Source organism: Saccostrea echinata, unplaced genomic scaffold, assembly GCF_033153115.1.
Source record: "Saccostrea echinata isolate AGI-Se365-2 ecotype Australia unplaced genomic scaffold, CSIRO_AGI_Sech_v1 ptg000029l, whole genome shotgun sequence".
Lineage (NCBI taxonomy): Eukaryota > Metazoa > Mollusca > Bivalvia > Ostreida > Ostreidae > Saccostrea > Saccostrea echinata.
This window is the reverse complement of record NW_026889778.1, coordinates 10,133,732-10,153,888: the sequence shown is the minus strand read 5'-3', so window position 1 is coordinate 10,153,888 and position 20,157 is coordinate 10,133,732. Positions and strand designations below refer to the sequence as shown.

General features: G+C 33.6%; 1 protein-coding gene across 1 annotated transcript; it reads left to right on the top strand.

The window, feature by feature from the left end:
• Positions 1 to 541: 541 nt before the first annotated feature.
• LOC133195587 (nischarin-like) lies at positions 542 to 18,422 on the top strand. The gene is made up of 17 exons (XM_061331469.1): positions 542 to 702; positions 1,895 to 1,978; positions 2,084 to 2,266; positions 2,491 to 2,539; positions 2,949 to 3,044; positions 4,783 to 4,850; positions 7,586 to 7,681; positions 8,101 to 8,196; positions 8,516 to 8,641; positions 10,375 to 10,570; positions 10,899 to 10,957; positions 11,198 to 11,326; positions 11,711 to 11,821; positions 11,952 to 12,033; positions 13,150 to 13,253; positions 15,209 to 15,267; positions 15,657 to 18,422. The coding sequence occupies exons 1-17, from the start codon at positions 616 to 618 to the stop codon at positions 18,229 to 18,231; spliced, it is 4,200 nt and encodes a 1,399-aa protein (XP_061187453.1). The 5' UTR covers positions 542 to 615; the 3' UTR covers positions 18,232 to 18,422.
• The last annotated feature ends 1,735 nt before the right edge of the window (positions 18,423 to 20,157 follow it).

Here is a 20,157-nt window from a genome sequence, read left to right as displayed (position 1 = left end):
TATGACAGCATCCAGTGAGTTAACTGTTCATATTTGTTTAAATTTCCTAATTTGTAGAAACGATTTAAATCATTCTAATGATTCTTTAAATTGTACAAATGATTTTCAAAATGTAAGCGATTTATTATTATTATTATTAAATTGTAATGTACATATATATGTACCAGAGACATACATGTATATGTCTCTGTATTTACATGTAGGAATGATTTTGAAATATTTTTAAAATTATTTATTTAATTTATCTATTAAAATATTTCTTGATTTTTTTATCTGTAGAATTAAAATGGCACATATATACATGTACGTTCTCTTATTGAAGACTTCAATATCTATTTAAAAAAAGAACAGAAATAAAAAAAACAAACAAACAAAACAAAATACACGTAGAACAAACCATCCCCTCCCCCCCCCCCCCCCAAAAAAAAAAAAAAAAAAAACCCATTACGAATACAGTAATGTAATGTGTCTAACGTGCCAATTGTTTGGTGGAGAAATTGGCAAGTCACCGCTTTCAAGAACGTTAACTCTTCCACACAAACATGGCGAACCAAAAAAGATGAAAACGGAAGGTGGAAAACCCCTAAATGGATAGCTGAGAATTAAGAATTCAGAATGGCACACTTCGGAAAAGATGTAGACAATTTTAGTGCTACAAGAACCATTAGAATTGTTGGAGCTGAAACTAATGAAAAATTCACGGTGAGAAAAGAAAAGGCCCATTGAGATCTGTCAAGTGTCTATCGTTAGCCTGTTAGCTAGTCCAGCTAGTCCTGGGATTGGAATTTATGATTTTAACTTGGATATGATCGAAACTCCAAATCATTTGAGATAATTAATGATATAAAAGAAATGATATGGCAAAGTATCCACAGATTTCTGAAATTTATAGTTGACAGTAAAAAAAAATTCGAATAGTCAAAGCGAAAATACTTCTGAGGACTACCTGCATCGCCAGAATAGTTATGGGCCTATTAATCAACAGTAACAAGTTTCAGACACTTATCTGCTAATTTTAATACATTTACTGAAAACAAATTTACTTGTTTGGTGTACAGTGGTGTAATTTTGATCCCATGGAAACCAATATTTTCCCAAAATTTTGGGTTGGGTTTGAAGGATTTTTTTTTTTCAAGATTTAGGACTTAGTTTTGCAGAGGGAAAAAGACAAAAGTAGGACCCTGAGGGATTAAATATGATTCCTGGTCTCCTTTGTTAAACTTAATTTGAACTTTTCTTCAATCATCATGCCCACAAGGTAATATAAGAAAGCCTAAAACAGTTATGTTTGTTTCCCCGTAGCCAGACCAACTCAGTGGCATCATACAGCTGAGTGGAATTTTTTTCCTACCAAATTTGTGTTTGATCAATCTCCTGATGCAATATATTTTTTACTAAAACTGTTGATCGTGGCTTTACTAAAAATATAAAATATGTCAACTAAATCAACATTCACCTTTAATGAAGACTTAAATGAGCTGTAATGGTTTTGGCCGTGAATATAGACCTGGGTATAGCTCAGTGGTTAGAGCACCTGCAGTTTAGTGATGCAGGGGTTCCAGGTTCAATTCCCTGTCCAGTCATACATTTTCTCCTTTCCTGTTACATAATTTGGTACCTTTTACCATCCATAGTCTTGCAGGTAAAAGTCCTTAGAGGGGCTAAAGAACTTGGGTTGTGTCTTTGATGGGGAATTAAAACATATTAAGAAGAGAGGAATGTAATGGTTTTGGCAGTGGATATCAGTCTTGGAGAAAATATTTGGCTGGGTTGGGAATGGAGACCTGAGAGACCTGCATCACTTGTCAGGTGCTCTACCAGCTAATCATCATACAAAATGGTAACAGGAATTTAATTGATGTTTGATAAGTGTACACACATATTATTTTTTCAGACATACATCATAGAAGTTGCTGTTGGACACTACGTCTGGAGAGTCAAGCATCGTTACAATGACTTTCACGACTTACATGATCAGGTAGACCACACACTAGTTCTAAACTATTTATGATGTCATTATTTTGTCAAAATAGAATTTCTAGGTGCCGATGAGTCCTTAATATTTTGTATAATGTGCTTTTAGCTTGTATATTCCTGTAAAGTGGACAAGTGTCTGCTACCACCAAAGAAAATGTTTGGGAACCAGAGTGAATCATTTATAAAGAAGCGACAGGCAGACTTGGAGGCTTATCTTCAGACCATGCTGTACTACCTAGCTCATAAAGTCCCATCTGCCCTGGCCATCTTCTTACAATTCGACAAATATGTAAGATGATTCTGTATATTTATGGACAATTTTTTTTCTCTCCATATTTAATTCAACCTATTCACAGCTTTTGTCATATATGTGATGGTAAATTACATGTACAGATAGTTATATTACATTATTGAAACATCACATTACCAAATAAAAAAAAATGTGAAAGTTCCATTTTTAAAGAGATTGTAAAATGAATTCAATTTGTTTTAAGAATTATTTTATAATTTCAGGAAATTCATGGCATCACACAGTGCATGGCAGAGGAGTTATACAACAGAGGTGAATTTCACTAACTATATCTTTAAGTCATGTATACAACATAATTCTTTTTGGTTTAATTTCCGTCAAACTTATCAGTTTGTTTTGAATAAGACAAATAATGCATGGGGGTACATTTAGAGATGTAAATACATATTCTATCATGAGAAATAAAAAATGTTTTAAATGTTCGATACACTGTTGGCCTTTTGGCTATACAGATGAACTTCAGTATCTTGAACACTGATATCTGGAACACCATGGATATGTCGAAGTGATTTGGAAGTCCCAACTACTCATTCTTAAAGTATTTTATCTTCAATATCTCGAATCCTCAAATATCTCTAAATTTTTCCTTGGTCCCATCGAGATCGAGATAACGAGGTTTTACTGTATTTGTGCATTACTAATGAGGTCATATGATGAATAGGTGACATCCTTCTACAGTCACGGGACCCCTACTTGGTGACCCCCCTTCAGATGTACTCCCTGACAGAGAGACTCAAACTCCCAGAGCCCACCTGTGGTAAGCTGTTTGTTGTGTTCACAGAAAATACCATGCTTTATAATCCACATAGCTCAATAGAGTTCCAGAGGTCATTTATTAAAATTTTTAATTCTTGTAATTTCTTCATATACATGTAAACATGGGGAAAAGAATAGAAATGGACACCATTCTATCTGGAACTCTATTTCTTTGTTTATTTTGATAACAATGTAGTATATATGCTGACTGCTTAAAAATATAATTTAATGTTGCACATAATTAATTGTAGTCATTAAATCACTTTTGTAATTTTCATCATCAGCAAGCTAAAAAAAAATCTTTCAGTGAATAAGTACACCTCTTATTTATATTGCAAGCATGAATGTTATTAAGTGAGTTTTAAAGTGTTCATATTATTTTATTTAGTACAGTCCTATGTTATTTATTATTTTTTATATTTTCTTTCATATGCATGGGTTGTGGTTGATTAATGTAGAAGGTATGTTGAATTTATTCAGCACTCGTACTCTGTTCTGAATTACATGTATATGAGATATTCACTGAACACAAGATTTCTAATCATATATGAAGCACATTAGAATCCCCCACCATATTTACCACCAAAGCTGTCATTTTGAATATGTGTAGCTCATTGAAAGAAAATATGTAACTGAAGAATGGAATTGAAGTCGGGTATATAAAAAGAATGTACATATACTAGATGACGTCCTCAAAAGTACACATTGTTCATTGGGGGCAGGCACCAGTACATAGGGCTGTGGTCTTTATTAGTATTTTCAGTGCAGAGTTTGCATTGGATCTATACACAATATCTGTTATAAACAAAAATTTGTTAAGTACATCACAGTGACTGTAAATTTGCTTTGTGTTCAAAACAGATAAGTTATATTGTGATGCTGTTGTGCTTTGAGGCTGGTACATTTAACTTCATCCTGCTAAAATTGCATGTGTATGATATACAATGTATTTTCTTAAAGACAAATTACAAGAAATACACTGTCCTGCTAAAAATTTTCATCCACCTGCAGGTGAAGATGAGAAGGGAACAACGTTTTTTTAGGAAATGAGTGTCTGGGAAACAGATCTGAAATAATTTTTTTTTTATCTGAACATCTGATCTTGGTAAAAAAAACCCCAAAAAACAGAACAAAAAAAACAGCTTTATGATTAAAAATCTGTTTTTGTGATAAATACATTAGTAAATCTTTGCTTCTGTATATTTCTTATCTAACTGATGTAAATCAATACTGAAATAATACTGATTTGACAGGACAGCATGATTTTAGTTTCTCCTTCACCAGTTGAGAGAAATTTGAATGATTCACACATTGATCATGATCATGTTGATGCCTTTATATAGTTGACCTGATTAGTTACAGATGATTCTCACAGACCTGTCATCTCCTGACCTTGAATGTGCAATTCCAACAGAATTTTATTCAATTTTAAGATAATTTTTTGTAAAATGTGATCTATCATTTTCTTACTTTCTTGAAATTGGAAAAGTAGGTCACTGTATTACTGTAAATAAAAATAGGAATTAATTAAAATACAAAGTCATGACCCATTTATGTGCAGATACAGTGTAGTTATTCAGTCAATTTTTTGGTTGTAATGTCATTTTTGAAAGCTACTGGAAAAGCATTAATTTCAATCACATAGTTAGTTACATGTACCACTGTAATCTGTTATCTTAATAATACATTTCTAGGAAGGTTCTTACTACTTTAACAACATTTATTTTTATCAATTTTAGAGAGTGGTGATGTGAAAAAAGACATTGGACATATTCTGGATTTTATCACAAGAGTTAAGTGCTTGAAGGTAGGCATTGTATTAAATGTAGCACATTTATTTTCATTTACTAAACAAAATTTGCTTTGTGGATACACATATACCTGTGTTAGGAAGTTTTACAGAATTTTTTTTCTAAGAAAAAGTGTTCATGCTTGACTCATAGCCACAGAGGTTTAAAAATATGGAGGTCTGAGGTCCGTACCTTATCTTTGTGGATGGACTAGCTATCACCTACCAATAGTCCGTAGCATTACCAGTAGCATTAAGCAGAAAAAAATATTTAAAAATATAAATACTAAAAAAAAATGAAGATAGTTTTTGTATTCATATTTTTTCAAGTTAATTTTATGCAATCATTACGGATTAATTCATTGCAAATAGGGATTACAGTCAAGCTCATTAATCCAGACCCTTGTGTTCCCAGTCATCTGGATTACTGAAACATATTTGGTATGCATGAATTGAATATATAAAGGATATTCAATGTTTTGTAGTTGAATATGGAATTTATTTCACAAAAGAGACAGGATTTTTCGTTATTTTTAAGAGTGTGAAGCACGAGTGAATATATATAAAAAAAATCCTGTCTCACGAGTGAAATAAATTCCATATTCAACAACAAAACATTGAATTTTCTGTTTATTACATTTTCTTCGATTTTCCCTTTGCCTCTGTCTTTTTGTAACACAGTGTTATAGGCTGTGAAGTCATAGTTGAGCAGTTGAGACGTCATAGCTAAGTGATTGCAAGATAGAAAACATTGTAAACATAGATTTTTAACAAGTTATTTTAACGATGACGGACCTAATTCATTTCTGCAGTAGATTTTTTATTCAAATTTTAATATGAGGTAAAGTGACTTTAATCAATAAAAAAATCATATGGTCATTGATGTAGATTTTTAATGGGGAGCGTTTCAAAAATTGGCGATGGAAATCGATAATTACTATAGGAAGTAATGGGGAAATGCCAGTGTAGGGTATAAGAGTGATCATTGAAAAAATTCTGCAATAGAATTTTTATTCATATTAAACTTAAAGGACAATGTTAACAAGACAATTTACCAGCAAATTATGCCAAAAAATAAATGCCGCGCAGGTCATGGGCTTAGATTTTTCAGGGGGGTATGTCAAACTCAGGTGTAGGGCACATTTTGGGGGAAATTTTCAATAAAGATACCTTGGCCAAATAAATCATTTATTTATAAAATCAACAAATGAATATAAATCGAAATATTTACAATATTTTTGAGTTTGAATATCTTTAAATGAATTAAAAATGAATATTTTTTATCTTTTGCAATACATAATTAAGTCAGTTTGATTCAAGGCATATGCGCGGATTTCTGTGCAGTGGTGCGAAATTTTGAATTAGGTCCGTCGTCCTTAAGAAACTTTGGCAGTATACGAGGGGTTATCAAAAAGTTTGTGGACTGATTCGATAAAATTAATACTATGTAGTCTGTGCTTACAAAATTTATAGGGAACATAAATCAACAAAAGTTTAAGAAATGTTGAAAATTTTAGCTCGATATATTGATAATTTGCCAAATTATTCTAAAATAAAAAAGACATTATATGATCACCCGGCGCTGTCGCCGTTTTGTTTCATGACGTCCGACAACGTCATTGTTTCTCAATGACCGCTCTATCTACTTCATACACTTATCTTGATGAAATTACCTGGAGTAATAAGTAAGACTTAATCCCGTCTTGTTTATATGACTTTACAATGTCATGAACAGCTGCTTTCAATGCATATAATATAGTAAATGGATCTATACATAGGGAAAGATCCGAACTTGATTATGCCAGAATACTTCGCTTGTTGGAGTTCATTTTCTACCACACATGATCAACGTCACTTTTCGACGTGACTGACTTTTGACACAATAACTACAAATCGACATTAACTGTGCATCTTTCATCTCTCTGAATCTTTTTGGGTATTTAAAACGAGTACTTTGGATGCATTTTATTTTTCTGTAGCCTGTTTAAACATTCCCTAGGTCTATACCAGTTTTTCCAGGTGCAAAACAATGTAGAATGTAGGAAAAAGAAACCCCTCCCCCTTTTTGACGTCATTTTCAAGCCCTTAATTGTTTGGACACTCCATATAAAACTTACGATAAAATTTCATAGAACTTACAGAATGGGGTAAAAATTGCAAATTTTACGGAACAATTGCGTCGTACCAAATATCTGAATTAACGGGATTTTTTGAGGACAAATGCTCGTATTAAAAGAGTTTTTTTTTCAGTTACACTCAAGTAGAAAAAAACGTCATATTTGAGGTTGCGCCGCCTGGACATACAATTGCTTACAAAAACATTAACAATTTATTAAAAAATAAAACTTATGATTTATGGTTTATCCTATAGATAGAAAAGATGATGCTAACTAAATGTGTAAAAATTCATTGATGTACCTAAAGCGGTTTTAATTTTATGGCGCTAGTCCACGAACTTTTTGATAACCCCTCGTAGTCTTTGTCAGGATGGTTTATTAGGGGAAGGAAAATTAAGAATTTTGCCGCACATATGATATTTTCTCACACTGTGACAGATTATCATTTTTATATCCTTTCACACTGTGACAAGATATCACTTTTATTCAATAAATAAAATACAGTATTTCTTCACTGTTGAAAATGTAATAAAGAATTTTGTCCAGAAGGAGAAGAATCAGATTATTGCCATCCTGACAAATGTGGCTTCACTGTGCGTAATTGGTTTTATTAATCTTGTGTGATATTTATTACAGGTAGCTGGTAGCCGTGAGCGGGTAGGAACCAGTAACATTGACATGACACAACTAAAGTTTGACCTCTCTCTGTTCAAATCCTTACAATGTCTTGAGGTATGGTACATACATGTATAAGGGACTTTATTTAACAACAAATGGATCCGTAGAATCTTAAAGATTTTAAAATATATATGATATCCAGTGATCCCATGGTAATCTATAGAAGTAATTCATTTATAGGGATGCTTTATTTATACATGCTTTTGCTCGGGATATAGCTGTTCTGATTAACAAGGCACCAATGTAATTAATAGCGTGATAGTAGGTCCTTTAATAATGGATTCCCCCTAATGATAATAAGTATTGGATGTCAAGAGATTTTAACATAAGGACTTACAGTACAGTTTTGAAATAATTGGACAAAAAAGCAGTTTTTCGTCACACATACACATACTTTGATATAATATATTACTTTATAGAGACTATGTTTATGATTTGTGTGAGGCTGAATGGAATGTGAATTTGATTTACAGACAGAATGTTGTCATGTCAGTAATATACTGGGAATAGAAACAATAAAGGAGACACTGGAAAAAGTCAGTATACAACAGGGTCTGACCTACATAAGGGTAAGTACACAAAGGTCAGTAGGTCATCGGGTATTTGGAACAAAAAGTCATTGTATACTCTTGATTTTTAAAAGAAACCAATGTAAACAATGTGTTTGTTGCTCTTAGAAAAATGTTCAGTATCTGGAAGAGTTCATTTTCATGTAGGGCAGAACACTTGTGTGTCGTTGTTTTTTTGTTACTGAAGGATAAGTAATGTATGTTTGTGTGGCTCAAATGCAAAAATTCAATCCTGCAAGATTTCATTTTACAAATATTGGCTTATTTTATACAAGTAGACAACATTAAATCACAAATGTTGTTGTGAATGTTTTCCTAGGACTTGGTGCTAAATGGCTTGAAGCAGTGGAAGGCGGAGGATGGGACAGTGCTGGTCACCCACTGGGACAATCTGGTGGAGGCTGACTTCAGCCGTAACTCCCTCAGGGAGATTGATGACAGTGTGGTAAGTCTGTGAAAGTTGAGCCCTTATACTATGGATGTGGGATATATTGCCAATACGAGGGTTGTTCAAAAAGTTTGTAGACAATGACGTTATTGTCAAACTGAATGGTCATAGATATACTTATTGTATTCCAAAATATTTGTTATGAAAATCCAAGTCAGGATACTTTGGTTTTGGTTATTTTAACTTGTATTTTTGTAATCACAGTATTTAAAGGTTACAGATAGTGCGCATGGCCCAGGGATAAAATGTCAGAAACTTTGAAATAAAGTTTTCCGATTAAAATTATTTTTTATTGGAATATATTTAGTTCATTCAATGACTTGAAATTGATTTATATGATTTTTGAACGGTGTGTACAATTTGAGAGACAGTACAAGAAGTGGAAATCTATTGATATATGATGAAATAGGATGTCCCTTTTCATGATGTTGTTATAAATCTAGCGCAACATATGACTGGATTGTGCAGCCTGTGTATATGAAGTGTTTATATTGATAATGCTCGTAAATTATTGAAAATTGTTTTGAATTTTAAAAGTTTATTGTGTTATGGTCTATATGTTAATATTATCGCAGACATTTAGCAGTGTGGTATAATAAAGAAAAATACCATGTGTCAATGAATAAGTGATAAAAATTCAAAATGCTTATATTTGATGTTATCATGAAACTAGCTTAACGTCAGACTGGGCCTTGCGGCTTGCATATACATGTGCAATCTGTATACATGTACATCGTAATCTTTCATAAAATAGTGTGTATTGTTTTAACTGTTATACATTTTCTAATTCATGGTCTATATCAAAATAATATTGTACACATTTGCCATTCATTATTAAGAAAATTCTAACATTTGTTTCTGATCTTTATGGACAACCCTTGTATTCTGGGATTTATAAATATTTACCCAGTAATGACAAAAGTTATCATCTGTTGACTGTCTTCACCAAACTTACACATACATGTAAACACATTGGCAATGCAAATAAATATGACTTCTAATTCAGCTGTGAACTATGTAACCAATGAACAACAAACAATCTCTATTAATAAATATTCAGAAACAAGATAGGGTATTTTGTTTTAACAGCAATGTATAAAATACATGTCTATCCAGTTTACTTAAACATTAAGAAAAATGGAGAACAGTGCAATGAATTGCAATATTATCCAATTATATCAGTAACTCATTAATTTTCTGGTACGGGATGAATAATATTTTTGGGGTTGTCAGCGTGAAGTTGCAGTACACTTGTCAGCTATAAACATGTTTTACTTTGGATTTGTCTATTAAGAGCAGGTTATGAAGAAAATAAATTGATAATATATAAATAAACTGGTGAACTCAATTCATGAAAATTGACTTATCTGTCACGTTTCATTTCCTTTTAGCCATCTTTTAGAAAATTAATTAAGTTCTATTTTTTTCCCATTAATAGAAATAATGTTAACTGGATATTATCAGTTTAAGATATTGATGTAATAGAGCAGTCTAACCTTAGCTCTTTTTGGTGATTGGCTAAAGCCATTTTTGACTGTACTTTTAAGCCATTTTTGACTGTACTTTTTAGCCAGATTTGACTGTACTTTTTTAGCCAGATTTGGCTGTACTTTTAGCCAGATTTGACTGTACTTTTTAGCCAGATTTGACTGTACTTTTTAGCCAGATTTGACTGTACATTTTAGCCAGTTTTGACGGTACTTTTTAGCCAGATTTGACTCTACTTTCAGCAACTGATCCCTCGTGTGGAGGTGTTGGACTTGAGTCACAACAGATTGAGCGGTGTCCAGCATCTGAATTGGCTCAGTCAGCTCACTCAGCTCGACCTCTCAAACAATGAGATCAAGGAGTTTGACTCACTTCACACCAAGATAGGAAATCTCAAAATACTCAACCTCTCTGGGAACAAACTCGAGAGCCTCAAAGGTCTTGAACTTATTTGAAGATAGAATCAATATTTTTGATAGCAACAGAATATTTTTTTTTAAACATACAGAAAGTATTTTTCTTTAAAAAAAAATCATGACGTTTTGTGGCTTTGAAAAAGACTGAAAACATAAGATGATTAAAAAAACAAAACAAAATTGATTTATAACATTTAAAAGAAAACAAAATAATGTCAATGCAGTGATATTGAGTGTATGAGTATTTTATTGGTCCATATTCTGCAGTGTATTTTTTCATAAGTAGACAGTGGTTGCTGTGGACATGTTACGTTAATGTTTACCTTGCTTCACTGTTCATCTTTAATTAGGTTTGTCCAAACTTTACTCCTTGGAAACATTGGACGTAAGGAATAACAAGCTGTCACAGGTGATTTGGTTTTTATTTACATGTATGTATTCATTGACAAGTGCAAGCGAAAAGAATGAAGGATGAACATTATGCATTTTGTGACAAAAAAGGGGGTGGGTGGGAAACTGAATTATTCATAGTAATGTAAACTAGTGACATTTTTTTGTAAACAAAAATTTGGGAAGCCATGTTAAGAACATCCTGTTATTATGACACATCTTAATGTTTGGTGACAATTTTGTGTACTTTGTGTTTAAGGTGACTGAGGTACAGTATGTGTGTTGTCTCCCTTGTATCGAGAATCTTTATCTTCAAGGAAACCCAGTGAACCATGTCCTGGACTACAGAACCAAGATCCTAGAACAATGTGGGGACAGAGTCTTAGAGGTGATAAACCTTCAGAAAAAAGACTTATTAATCCCTCATTTTTATTCTTTTTTATTGAAGTTAAACAAGATGTAAAAACAGGATAGATCAAGCATCCAAATATGATAATGTATATTTGTAACAAGCTTTTACACAGTGGGATGTATTTGTAACAAATGTTGATAGTAGAGGTATGACTTTGTCCTTTATGAAATGAAATTCTTTGTACAATATACATGCATTTTTAGTCTCTTACTAAGTATTCACTGTATATGTTGAACAGAATGAATGCTAGTAGTTAGCTTTTACATATATAGCTCCAATGCAGTGGACTAAAAAGGTCAGCAACAAACAATTATTTCCCCAATATTTTGTACAATGCTTTTACTTTTATTTCACCTTCAGGTAAGATTAGACGACATGAAGCCAACACAGAAGGAACTGGACACGGTGGCAGTACTACAGGCCATCAGGAAGTCTAAAGAAAACAAGGTTAAAATAGGCACCAACAGGAAGGTATAGAATGTCTTCACTTCTCTCAGAAAAATTAGACTCTAGGAAATTCTTCATTGACAAATAAAATAAAAATTAGAAGTTGGGTAAATGCAGAAACAAAAATAAAAATATGTTGAAATTCTTTCAACAGCTGTCAGCAAGTGAACTGCAGTCCAGTGGTTCTAGACAATCCAGTCTGTCTGGTACTGAAGAAAAGCTTCCAGCTACACCAGGTAAAGAGCTGTTCTATGTTAAAGGACACTCTTATGATAAATGTCTTCATGTAATTTTTTTATCCCCTGCTTTCGCGAAAGCGAGGGGACAATAAATCTCATTCGTCTATCAATCTGTCTGTCAGTCTGTCTGTCACAAGAACTTTAACCTTGGACATAGCTTTTGAAGGAGAAGAGATGGGGCTTTCATATTATACCTGTACATTACCTGTGACAAGACCTCTCTAAATATACTTTGATTTTTGACCCCTTGACCTTTGACCTTGAAGTTTGACCTACTTTTTAAAAATTTTAACATAACTTTAAATTGGTCATAACTTTTGAATGAGAAAGGATTGGGCTTTCATATTACACATGTATATTACCTTTGACAAGACCTTTGTAAATATACTATGACTTTTGACCCCTTGACCTTGAATTTTTACTTACTTTTCAAAAATTTAATCTTTGGTTATAACTTTTGATTAAGAAGAGATAGGGCTATCATATTTGACATGTACATTACCTGTGACAAGTACTTTCCAAATATCCTATGATTATTGACCCTGTGACCTTGACCCTGAAGTTTGACCTACTTTTCAAAAATTTTAACATAACCTTAAATTGGTTATAAAATTTGATCGAGAAAAGGTAGGGTTTTCTTATTATACAAGTGTATTACCTGTGACAAGACCTTTCCAAATGCACTATGGTTTTTGAACTTGAAGTTTGACCTTCTTTTCAAAAAAAATTAATTTTTTCTTTATAAATTTTGATTAAGAAGAGGTAAGACTTTCATATTTGACATGTATATTACCTGTGGCAAGACCTTTTCAAATATAATATCCTTGACTTTGACCTTGAAGTTTGACGAAGACAGTTACTATATGCCATAAATAATGGCATCCAGTATGACATTGAAAGCGGGGAACCACAATTCTTTGAATTTTGAATTGATTCTTTTAATTTCAGTAAATAAAAAATAATGATAAATTATACATTTGATTTTTTAAGGACTTAAACTTACATGTATAATATTGTGAATGGAATTTGTTAAAAAAAATGTATTTCTTGGCAAATTAAGCTACTGATGAGTTTCAGTATCTGTTAATTCTCTGCTTTTCCATTTTGTTTTAGAGTTAGGCTGGAGCACACATGGATCTTTCAATGCCACACCCAGTGTTTCAGATGTGGATTCTCCCAACTCATCACGTACTGGATCTGATGCTAGTCAAGTCAAGGTAAGGATATTCTTGTATTTTGAAAATCATATAAACCATACTATTCATCAAGCATTGTGCAGTATGAAGCTTTCTCATTTCTCAGGGGTTTTTCCATATGCCTGCTTCTTACTTAAGGAATTGTATGCAGAAATTCTTAAAATTCAATGCATGTCCTGCTAGATATGATAAAGTTCTAATCTTAAGCACATTAACATTTCTTCTCCTTCCTTTAAAGTCTAATCTTAATCTTCCTAGAACTCACAATTACAAAACTCTCACTTGGATAATAAATAGGGATGTCAACGAATAGTCGACTATTCGACTATCAGTCGAATGGACCAACGATCGAATAATAAAACGACATTCGAATATTATTTTAACTAAATAAATGCAATAAATGAGTAATAGATGAGATGGAATTCTCATAAAAAAAATGAGAAACAGTCTTTTCTCATAGACAGTCGATAATTTTCCTCAACAAAAAAAAGTAGATTTTCCATGTACGTATAGAAAGTACAGCAATTATAAGTGCTTCACTACTGCAAGAATTAATTGTCATTAACTGCCTGTGTTGTTTTTGTAATAAATTACCAACCAATATAATGGGCTTTGTTTGTAAAATTATTAATTGGACTTGATCTTATACCATGTACCAATTATCTTTTGTTATTTTAAGTTTGCTCAAATGCAAGGAATAAACCTGTTTTGATACATCGATATGTAAATGAAAATAGAAATAACAGAATATGTTTATTATGTGACTTGAATGATGTAGAAGATGAATTCCATTTTATATTAAAATGTCCTGTATTTCATGATCTCAGAATACAATATATCAAACAGTATTATGTTAAAAAACCTGGAGTCTTTAAACTAATACAATTGTTAAGTGTTCAAAATGTCAAAGAAATGTCTAAATTGGGAAGATTTTTGTTCAGCGCTTCACAACGAAAATTAGAACTACTGAACTGTTTGTAGCATATAGTATGTACAGTATGTAAATATTTAATATATATAACAGAACATCTTCGCTGGCCAAGGGTTTCTGATACGCTGCTCTCCTCATAAGCGGAGAGTAGCATATCAGAAACCCTTGGCTAGCGAAGATGATAACAGAAAGATTTGAGTAGTTCTATATATGTATGTGTCTATAAGTATATATACAATATAGCAAGTGTACTGAAATAAGCATGCATTACTGTACATTTTGCTTATATTCATTGTATCATACTGTCTGATGTGCTATATGGCATAAGGAAAATAAAGAATTGAATGGAATTGATACATCGATAATTATTAAAACAATGCGCTTACATTTTAAACTGTTTGAGGACATTTTGATAGCCCCCCCCCCCCCCATTTTATTTCATAATAAGCTTTAAAAAATATAGGCTGGAAATTTTTAATGCTTACTAAGTAAAAAATGACTGCATGTACGGGCCGATTTGTAAATTCTATTTACGGGGAAATAATAAATTTTGGAGAATTAGGTTTCTAAATTTATTTCATAGAATCATGCTATCCACGCGTTACGTTGCATTAATTTTGATGTTACTTTTTAAATAGATTTAAGTTAAATCAATGAAGTATGAAATGAAATTTTATTTTCATAAAATGTTCCGAATATTCGACTATCGTTCGAATAACGCAATCGAATGATCGACTAAGGAAAATACATATTTTGACATCCCTAATAATAAATGGAATATAATGAGGTGAGGTTTCAAGCTTAAATAAAAAAATGAATTAAAAAAAGATTCTAAGTAAAACTTTTTGTAGGACTGAATAATTATGTAGTACAAATCACATTCCCTTTTTCATTTTTTTTGGACCCCCCAAATTTTTTTCAAAATCAATGCTCTTGATTGTTCATAATTTCCGAAATGTTTATTTCCTACATTGTGTTTCTATGACGATAATACAGGTGCCCCTTTCCACAAGCTGAAATGTGTATAATTTTATTTTTGGTAAAGGATCCTAGCCGCCATTCCAGTAGATCCAGTTTATCAGGAAGTGAAGGGAACCATACGGGGTTGGTCTTAGTTTCTATCTTTTATCCCTTCAGCAATTTTTTTCTTACCTTCCTTAGACTTTCCATTTTGAAGAATGTTGAAATCTCAAAATACAAAATTTTATTCTGAAGTTTTTTTTTCTGAAAAGCATATTATTTACAAAAGTGAGCTGAATTTGCTGTGTTGCTTGTGATTTGAATAGCTTCATCAGTAATCATCTGTATATATATATTGTACTGGTTTGCACTTTAATCATTTTGCACTGAATGTCATTAAGAATGAAATTTAACTTCTGAAAATGGAATTAAAATGGAACTTCTCAAAAAGACTTTCAATGAATGAAAGATGATTTTGTTTACAATGATTGACTTTTGTATGATATAACATCTACTGTGTACTTTTGTTGTAGGGAACAACGGCCCCGATACCGGACGTTGTCCCAAGATGACTTTTCTAACCCCCCCACAATAGCCATCAGCTCACTACCCACTCAACAAGATCAAGAATTCATGGCCTGGATACAGCAAAGACTTTTTGGCAAAGATGCTGAACCTGGTGCTATTGTGGAACAAGTTCTGAATGTTCTTTGGTGTGGTGTCATTCAGTTCACCAGACAAGAGTCATTGGTTCCTTGCTGTGCTGTTCTGTCTCAGAGGAGAATCTTCATCTTACGACTGAAGCCAGGAGAAAGTGGGTACCCTGATGTGCCAGACATTGAGACCTTTTATATATTACCCCTTTGTAATGTACAGGAGATAGTGATTGGTCCATGCTACAGCTATATCAGACTGGAGGAGTCTTTTGTTGGAGCTAGTGGTACATTTGTACTGATAGTGGCAGACTCTGATGATGGGAAGTCGTTCTCCGACAGCATCACATCAGCTTACAGCGATGGGGACCTGGGGCCTCTCAATCTCTTAAACTGTTCACAAAACTCTGACTTAGCCTCCCATATATTTTCTTTAGAAGATTTGGAGGGACTTTGCACAGGACGAATAGCTTATGGAATGTATATCACCATTGCAGGGGTAGAGCAACCAAGTCTCCTGATATTGTCAGAGAACAAAGTTTACCTTGTCCACATAGACTGCCTTTTCTGGCCAAGGCCTTCTTTCCTAAGTGTGCTAGAAGACATAAAAAATCCTAACTTTACATTCCTTCAACATCATTCCATAACAGCCAAAATGAGTGACATTAAATTGAATGTGAAACTTAAGCTTTCCTCCAGATCCAAGAAAACATCTGCTATGGATACTGCCCCTATACAATTTGAAAAATATGGTTTGTCCATTATATTCCATGAATTAGTGGGTCCAGTTGGTTTGCATCTCTACTTCTATTCAACCAAAGCCAGGGATGGATTTTTGGATCGATTGACCAATTTGAGAGCTGAGCATGCACATAGGTTGTCACCAACTATAAGAGAGGAACCAGAAGGGGGAAATGAGTCTTCTGACAGCCTTGACAATACAAGCTCAACACAGCTTGCTGTTCCTTCCCAAAAGGAACCTCAGAATGACGCCTTGGTGGAAAAAGAAGATGACAGTTTAAGAGAGGAAATCACACCAGATGCCGTAGAACAAGAATTTCTTGCTGGAACAATGGCAGAGACTGAGGAGCAATCTTGCAAAAGTCGTGCGGCTACTGTGTCTGGGGTTACACTTAAAGTCTCACCAGCAAAGGAAGAAGTACCTGAAATAGATTATCTTACAGATGAACTCTGTGAGCAGCTGACCAAAACCATCCAGAAATACTCTCTAGCAAAGAAGATGCCATCTAAATTGAAAGCTCTGAGAAATATGACTGGGAAAGAACTTGTGCAGTATTTCCATTCTGACATTGCAATGATTGGGGTGGATTACGAACAACTTCACTTCGTACTTTGGTCTGTCGTAATTCCCTATGATCGTCCTCATTCCGAAATCATTTCCTGTGTGATGCTTAGCACCAAAGCTGTGTATTTTGTGTCCAACCAGTTGGTCAAGTCTCCCATGAAAGAGAGACAGTCATGGATGACCCACACTCGCCACAAATCTGATTCCATTGTCTTAGGTCAGCAACCTGTTCAGATGGACCACCACCATACTTCAGGAATCATTCACAACAGTCAGCGAGGTACAATCATCCGACCGTACCACATTTTGAAGTACTCAGACCTCCATCAGGTCAATGTTGGGTTGTTTGATCAGTGTGTACGACTTACTGGTCATGACAGGCACACAGTAAATACTTTAGTAACCCGTGATAGTGCAGTAACAGAAAAGTTTCTAAATCAACTAACTACGATGCTTTCAATATTCACATCTTCACCCATGTTGGACAAGAGTTCATCTGACTTAGAGCAGGATTTCTACAGGGCCTTTGAAAGGAGGACTAAAACAGTTGTTGATGGAATGGAATATGTACACCCCAGTAAAGTTCAGTTCATCTACCCTGGGGAAGATGTTATGTCTGATCTCTTGTATATAATTACTGAGCATCTCAAACTGCCAGTCACTGCCAAACGAAAGGCTGATATTCTGATGTATTGGATTGGTTACTTAGCTACAGAGGAACACCATGCAGGATCAGTCGATCATGTAGAATCCCGTAGTATGGTCTTGACCAATCAGTATCTTTGTTTCATCCTGGAAGATGTCATTAACTATCCTATTCCTGATTTTGCACGAGGACTTCCAAACTCTCCCAGGTACAAAGTTACCAACACAATGAAAATAAGTCATTTGAAGCGAGTACTTATGTTCAAAGACAATGAACACAAACTTAGTTTGATATTCTCTGATGAACCTGATGAAATCAATGTGGATACGTCATCGGACCATTTCAGTTTGGAAAATAATTCTAATGGTCGTCTGTCGCCCCCTGAAATAGAAACCACAATTCTTGTTCAGAGTCCTAGAGACATTAACAAGTTCATGCTCCTTCTGAAAAACCAATGGAGGGAAGTTCAAGATGGCGAAGAACTTGAGGTTCACCTTTTGTGATTGCATTTTCAGCACTCTCTCTGACTTGTTAATTTGTGCAATAGTTGACATTCGTTGAGATAGTCTTGTTTATACACCAATCCTGTTTTTGCCAAATGTATATCACTGTTATGAACATGTGCATTGTATGTACTGGTCAGTAATCATGTTATAATGATACTTGTTATTATGGTTGTATGAAAGATTTTAAAATAAAATTAAAGTAAAAATAGAAACCACATGTGTTATTAGAATATGAAATGCAAACAAATGTTGTACTTTATAAACAAAACTAAACCTGTGGATAGAGAATTGTCGTTAAGTCAAATAATATGGGAAACCTTAATTAGTATTGCCAAATATCTTGTAGACGTCAAATCGTAACAATATGGATTCACAAGTGGACAGTTGATCAAAAGTTTTTACATGTATTTAAGCAATATAAGACTCTTTTTGGCTTTACAACGCGAAATGTAATAACAACGCTAAATGTAATAAACTGGGTTTATTACATTTTGCGTTATTACATTTTGCGTCAAGATCAACGCAGAATGTAATAACGCAAAATTATAAAAAAAATTTACTAGATTATTACATTTTTCGTTGGGACTAACTCTTTTTTAAAAAATAGACAGAACCATGACAATGAGGGAAATGTTGCGGCTTTTACGGATATTACTAAATTTAATTGTATATTTTTTTAACTCTGTTTCTAAAATTTAATGAATACTATTAAAAATTAACTTTGATTGACATGTCTATTTATAAATCAGTCTGTATTATACATCCAATCAATGATATTTTTAATTATCAAAGATTGACCATGGGTCCATTAAAAGCTCTTGATATGCATGCACAATGTGCATGTGTACATTGGTAAGCAAATTGATGTGTGTGTGTGTGGTGAGGAGAGGCAGGGATGGGGTGGGGGTGTTTACTTCGTATGTTGATCATTAAATATCTAAGCATGTGTAGAAACCATCCATTTTATTGCTGGAGAGAGAGAGAGAGAGAGAATTTTGAGAATTTTATTTTTGCTGGTCTGCAATGTACGTGATTTGTAAAACAGTATGAAATCATAATTGTCAATAAATCCCCCCCCCTTCCGCTATATTTACACCTGCCAGTACGGAAGTCTACGTATATGTTAGATTCTGTTGTTAATTTTAGACAAAGTAGGGTACCTGATGAATATGTTTAAAAATCATATCAAAGGAAAAAATTGAAATAACAATTATATAAGAGTCATAAGCTGAAGCAAGATGTGTTTGTGAAACACTGATGCCCCCGTATGGCAGCTTACGGCAGAGGTTAAAGTTTCTCAAATGCAAGGCAAACTCCAAAGTCAAAAGATCAAAATTGTTGGTACCCAAAGAAAGGTCTTGTCACAAGGAATACGCCTGTGAAATATGAAAGCCCCCAGAACCTGTCATTCAATAGTTATACCAAGATTAAAATTTTACAAAAGTAGGTCAAACTCCAACATCAAGGACAAAACTGTTGATGTCCAAGGGAAGGACTTGTCACCCGAAATACACATGTGAAATACGAAAGCCCTGGCACCAACTATTCAAAAGTTATGACCAAGGTTAAAGTATTTCAAAAGTAGCACAAACTTCAAGGTCAAAGTATCAAAATTGTTGGTACCCAAGGTAAGGTCTTGTCACAAGAATAACACATGTGAAATACGAATTCGAAAGCCCTAGCTTCAACCGTTCAAAAGTTATGGCGATGATTAAAGTTTGGTAAAATTTTGCAGAAGTGGGTCAAACTCCAAGATCACGGTCAAGAGGTCTAAAATGTTGGTAAGGAAAGTCTTGTCACAAGGAATACACATGTGAAATGCTCCAACATATCAAAACTTATGAGCAAGATCAAAGTTTTTGCGGAACAAGAGACAAACAGCTTAACAGACAGATGGACGGACAGTGCAAAAACTATATGCCC

Bases quoted from the DNA above. Each gene is read 5' to 3' on its own strand.
- LOC133195587 (XM_061331469.1), top strand. From the start codon at position 616: ATGGCACACTTCGGAAAAGATGTAGACAATTTTAGTGCTACAAGAACC. The intron at 703-1,894 runs GTGAGAAAAGAA...TTATTTTTTCAG, and splicing joins AAACTAATGAAAAATTCACG to ACATACATCATAGAAGTTGC. The intron at 15,268-15,656 runs GTTGGTCTTAGT...CTTTTGTTGTAG, and splicing joins AGTGAAGGGAACCATACGGG to GGAACAACGGCCCCGATACC.